Source organism: Myotis brandtii, unplaced genomic scaffold (genome assembly GCF_000412655.1).
Source record: "Myotis brandtii unplaced genomic scaffold, ASM41265v1 scaffold684, whole genome shotgun sequence".
Classification (NCBI taxonomy): domain Eukaryota; kingdom Metazoa; phylum Chordata; class Mammalia; order Chiroptera; family Vespertilionidae; genus Myotis; species Myotis brandtii.
In genome coordinates this window covers 399749-405761 of record NW_005370673.1, presented here as the reverse complement: position 1 = coordinate 405761, position 6013 = coordinate 399749, and the positions used below count along the sequence as shown (strand labels likewise).

Here is a 6013-nt window from a genome sequence, read left to right as displayed (position 1 = left end):
AGGGGCTGCACCTAGGGATTGGGCCTCCCCTCTGCCAACCGGGAGCGGGTCTAAGCCAGCAGGTCGTTATCTCCCAAGGGGTCCCAGACTGTGAGAGGGCACAAGTGGGGCTGAGGGACACCCTCCCCCCCACCAGTGCACAAATTTTTGTGCACCAGGCCTCTAGTCCTATATAATACAAGTCTAACACACAAATCCATCAAACGGCAGAATGACTGGTTGCTATGACGTGCACTGACCACCAGAAGGCAGACGCTCAATGAAGGAGCTGCTCCCTGGTGGTCAGTGTGCTCCTACAGGGGGAGCGCCACTCAGCTGTGCTCATGCTAAGATTGTCCTATTGCCTGCTTAGGCCTGCTCCTCTTGGGCTCCCGGAATGCGAGAGGGCACAGGCCAGGCTGAGGGACACCCCCTAACCCCCACAAGTGCATGTTTCGTGCACTGGACCTCTAGTTTATTATAAGACAACTGTTGCAGTGCCAGTCTTTTTTTTATTTTAGTATATTTTACTGATTTTTTATAGAGAGGAAGGGAGAGGGATAGAGAGTTAAAAACATTGATGAGATAGAAACATCGATTCAGCTGCCTCCTGAACGCTCCCTACTGGGGATGTGCCCACAACCAAGGTGCATGCTCTTGACTAGAATCAAACTTGGGACCCTTCTGTCCACAGGCCGACACACTATTCACTGAGCAAAACCAGTTAGGGCTGCAATGCCAGTCTTGATAGGTGACTTTAACTTGAGCCTACTACTATCATCTGAAAATCATTATATATTAACTAGAGGCCCGGTACACGAAATTTATGGAATTGTGGGGCGGGGGGGGCTCCCTCAGCCCGGCTTGCGCCCTCTCACAATCTGGAATCCTGAGAGGAGCAGGCCTAAGCTGGCAATCAGACATGTGGGGTTCCACGATCGATTGCCCCCAGAGGGAGGCCCCGCCCACCCATCACAGCCCACTGGTCGGTTGTCTGGGTCTTCCTATTTGGGGCGATCAATTGCGCAGCTCCCTGATTGATCACCCTGTAGAGGATGGCCTGGGCATCCCTCTTTGGGGTGATAGCGGAGGCCCTGCCCAAACAATCGCCCCTCTGGCCGGTGGCCTGGGCTTCTCTCTGCAGGGTGATCCATCATGGAGTCCCCTAATCGATTCCCCTGCAGAAGATGGCCTGGGTCTCCCTCTGTGGGGCAGTTGCGGAGCATGCCGCCCGCCCCCAAGGTTGATCACCCCACCGGCGGTGGCTTGGTCTTCCCTCTGCGGGGCAATCGGGCAATGGGAGGGCCCCCTGACGAATTGCATCGCACCTGCCTTGGCTGGCCTGGCGCCAGCGCGTGTCATAGTGTGGTCGTTCAGATGGTCATTCTGCTGTTCTGCCGTTTGGTCAATTTGCATATTATGCTTTTATTATTACAGATTAATGGGTAAGCAGGCATCATCATTAGAATTGTAAAATACCCTCTGTATATATGTCGGGTAAATTATACATAATTACAGGTGAGTAGCAGCACTATTCTGTAGGATGCACTTGCATTGCACTGCATTGTAGGTGCTTGTGGCCCATATTGCTTTCCTATCTACTTGCTCACATTTCTGTGATCCAGGATCTGGTGCACATGCTTGGCACAGAGGAGCAAGACACCATAGGGCAGTTCTTAGACTCTTTGACTCTGGTGTGCCCCTGTTGATATATCTCTAGACACATGTACCCAAGTTATAAGCTGATCAGATTATCTGACAAGCTAGGGCAGGGGTGGGCAACCTTTTTGTGAGTGCGTGCCAAAACCAGCAAAATCTCTGACTCAAAATTCTGCTTGCCAACCCTAATGTTTTGAGAACATGTTACACCTACTTGATATCTCTTAAGGTGTACGTATGTGAAAAGTCTTGAAGAAATAGTAAAATTCATTCGAGCGACAAAAACACAGTATATGATGATGAAAAATACATTTATTTTTTAATGTATACATTATTTATTTATCTAAGATGCACCTACACTGAATGTATCTGAAAAATAAAGTCGATATTAAGAAAAAAATTGTAAATGGAAGATTATAAGAGAGGGTTTCGCGTGCCAGCAAAAGTTACTGGCGTGCCATGTTTGGCACACGTGCCTGGGGTTGCCCACTCCTGAGCTAGGGACTTTGGGCAGGCAGCTTCCTGTTCACTGAACAGCTGGAGTTTTCATGATTAGAGCATCTAAAAAACAGGGTTCATGTTAAACATCTGAAAAAGCAGGCACTATTTATGCTCTGTACATGGGCTATTAAGCACTTAAATGTGGCTGTTGTGATTGAGAAACTGAATTTCTAATTTTAATGAATTTAAATTTAAATGTGCACCTATGGCTAGTACCTACATGTTAGGAAATACAGCTCTACATTATACTTTTAATTTACACAAAACATACTTGACTCAGGAAAACAGTTTTTAAAGCCGGTTGGTATTGAGATGTTAGTCTTCCTGAGGAAAGTCTTGGCATATAAATGAGGCACATAGTTAAGCTTTATCTGCAGCCAAAAGAATACCATGAAAAAATATAAAGTTTTCATAAAACTGTATTTTAGCAAAGGAGAGAGGGTTTAGTTCATTTATTTTGACAGACATAGGAGGAATGAGACTGAAGATGAATTTTAATATGGCAGAATTAAATAAGGGTTCTCACTAGTGCATTCTTGCATCTAATTGGGAGAGGTGAGCAGTCACGGGAAAATCTAGGATGATTCTTATGGATGTTTGCAGTCCTGTTAGTACATTTAACTTAAAACAAGCATGATAAAGTTTTTGGCTAGCTGTAGCAGACATACTGACTTTAATCCCAGTGCAGTAAAACTACCCATTATAGTGAAATTTAAGCAGTACACCAGAAAACTATTTAAAAACGAAAAACTAAAATGCCAGCCATAGTTAAGATGTTATTGGAAATCTATTTTTTCATCACTCCTGAAAAATGTAAATATGTATACAGTAGGTCCTCGGGTTACATCGGAGATCTGTTCCTACGGCATGACGTAACGCAATTTTGCCTTAAGTTGGAACCCACCTATGTAAGCACCTATGTCAATGGTCGGCAAACTGCGGCTCTCAAGCCACATGCGGCTCTTTGGCCCCTTGAGTGTGGCCATGAAGTTTCAACTGCACTGTATGTGCGCGCCCGCACGTGGTATTTTGTGGAAGAGCCACACTCAAGGGGCTGCAGTTTGCCGATCACTGACCTATGTCACTCACATGTAGTACATACACAGCAGTAATGAAGTGAAACAGTAAAAAAAATTTAAAAGAAAGATAATAATTTTTTACCTTGTGGTAAATAAATAAGAAAAAACGTAAAGCACATACATCAAAATGACGGAACTTTTATATATATATATATATAAATAAATAAATGGGAGATGGCAACATAACCACGAAACGACATACATCGAGACTGACATAACCCGAGGACTGTCTGTACTGAAATGTGCAGTTTTGCATAATTGGTACCTTTCTGTACATTATGGTGTCACCTTTTTTCAGTCAACATTATGATATGAACATGTTTTCATGTCAACAGGTATTAGCATTTTCATTTCTATATAAAGTCTCATTCTGATCTGTTGTAATTTACCAGTGAATCTTCAGTTGAGAAACATTGTGTTTTCATGTCCGTGGTTGACACAAACTGTATAAATAAAACCTGGCATAAATATTTGCCTTTGGGGAAAGAGAATTTTGGTTATATAATTACTAGAGGCCTGGTGCACGACATTTGTGCGCTGGGGGATAGAGGGGCTCTCAATCCAGCCTGCAACTTCTCGCAGTCCGGTACCCCTCGGGGGATGTCCAACTACTGGCTTAGGGAGCAGGCCTAAGCTGGCAGTTGGACATCCCCCAAGGGGTCCTTAGCGCTGCCGCAGAGACAAGAGAGGCTCCCGCCACTGCACTCGCCTGCCGTGAGCCCAGCTTCTGGCTGAGTGGCATTCCTCCTGTGGGAGTGCACAGACCACCAGGAGGCAGCTCCTGCATTTACTGTCTACCCCTGGTGGTCAGTGCATGTCATAGTGACCAGTCGTTCTGCCGTTTGGTCGATTTGCATATTAGCATTTTATTATATAGGATTCTAAAACGTCTCTTTACTTGATAGGTGGGTCTTCAAACAACTTTATGATAAAGGCCTTGTTTATAGAGGTATGAAAGTCATGCCTTTTTCCACTGCATGCAACACTCCACTTTCTAACTTCGAATCTCACCAGAATTACAAGGTATGTAAAAGATCCTTGGGCATTAAGTTACGTTCTTGGAAGGTAAAAGGTGTGGTGACCAAGGTAACAGTCCTAATGTAGAGTGTCAGCCTAGGGAAGTCTTGTTAATTTGATCATTCATCCTGCATGTTGGTAATGTTGTCAGTCACTGAACCAAGGCTCTGTTAAATTTAAAAACAAGGGATCTCTCCCCCCAACCCCTCATGAGATTTGTTAATGATGTGTCTTAATGTCATAGGTTTTGCTTGTTTTGACCATGTTTGTGCTTCTCTTGGGTTTACAAGTTCATCTCTGCCCTGTTTCCCTGCACTCACTGTTTCACAGGGGTTGTTGGTTTTGGTGATTTTTATCACTCATCTAGGATCTCATAGTTCATTTATTTGGGAAAAATTCTGATTGGGGATTGGTGCACAGTATTTTATTTTATTTTATTTTTTTGGTGCACAGTATTTTAATCTTTTCTCTAATAAATGGAATTTCCTGTCGTTGGTATGATAGAAGAGTTTAGACATGCCTGACATTTATAAAGTACTAGAGGCCCGGTGCATGAATTTGTGCACCATTGGGGTCCCTCAGCCTGGCCTGCAGTATTGGGCCGAAACCGGCTCTCCAACATCCCCAAGGGGTCCCGAATTGCGAGAGGGCACAGGCCAGGCCAAGGGACCCCACTGGTGCCCATCAGGGCTGTGGCATCAAGCTAACCTACCAGTTGGAGCATCTGTCCCCTGGTGGTCAGTGCCCGTCATAGCGACTGACTGGTCAACTGTCTGCCCCTATTGGTCAGTGCATGTCATAGCGAGTGGTTGAGCAGCCTTAGCATATCATTAGCATATTACCCTTTGATTGGTTGAATGGACAACCAGGCATTTAGCATATTAGGCTCTTATTCTATAGGATACTCCTTTACCTTATCTAGAAAGATAGTAAAAGAAGTAAGTCTTCTGAAACTATCTGTGACCTATATGTTCTCATGTGTGTGTATCTGTGTGTATCTAAGAGGTGATTTCATTTCTAAAATTTATCTAACCCCTTTTGTTTTTAAAGGACATTGATTTTAGGGGGGAAGTCTTACTTCATAGCTCAAATTTGAAAATATTAAAACTTGCATTCTGAAAGCACTTTGTATCTTATAGAATGCTTTTCATACATTCAATTTGATCCTTGCAAATTCTGCTGAGATGGTCATGATTTCTGTTGTCTCCAAAATATGCTTCAATGACAGTGCTCATACTGTGCTGTATTTTTTTAATAAAATATTTTAAGTACATACAAATGTAGAGAATTACATCCTAAGCACATTAACACATTGCAGATCAGTAGTTTTTTGCTAGCTTTACCCAGTGGCCAGATAAGTTTCTATTGAACGAGTACAAAAAACGTTTTACATAAATGTTAAAGGTACGCTTTAAATTAAATACCCATTGCATTTTGAAGTTATTTATTACATGTTCTTACAAACTAATATCTTTTTAAAGTATGATACTTTGTAAAACACTGTGTAATAGGAAATGAGAATTCTCATGATCTGTCCACAATGTCTTAACATAGTACCGTTATCTTTCCTAAAAACGTCATGACTAGTCATTCTTAATAGTAAATACTTTATAATTTTTAAATTCTGGATATAATTGATGTTCCTATTTCTCTTTGTCTCATAAATATCATACCATTTGTCCCTCAGTTATATATATATATTTTTTTTAAATTAAATCTTTATTGCAGATTATTACAGTTGTTCCTCTTTTTCCCCCCCATAGCTCTCCTCCACCCAG

The 6013-nt window shown here is 42.6% G+C and overlaps 1 protein-coding gene across 1 annotated transcript in view; it reads left to right on the top strand.

Moving 5' to 3' along the window:
• Positions 1-6013, top strand: part of IARS (isoleucyl-tRNA synthetase) — a 108207-nt gene that overhangs the window by 16185 nt on the left and 86009 nt on the right. The window contains exon 6 of the mRNA XM_005881654.2: positions 4124-4241. Within this exon, the coding sequence (XP_005881716.1) occupies positions 4124-4241 (118 nt within the window). The remainder of the gene's footprint in view (positions 1-4123; positions 4242-6013) is intronic.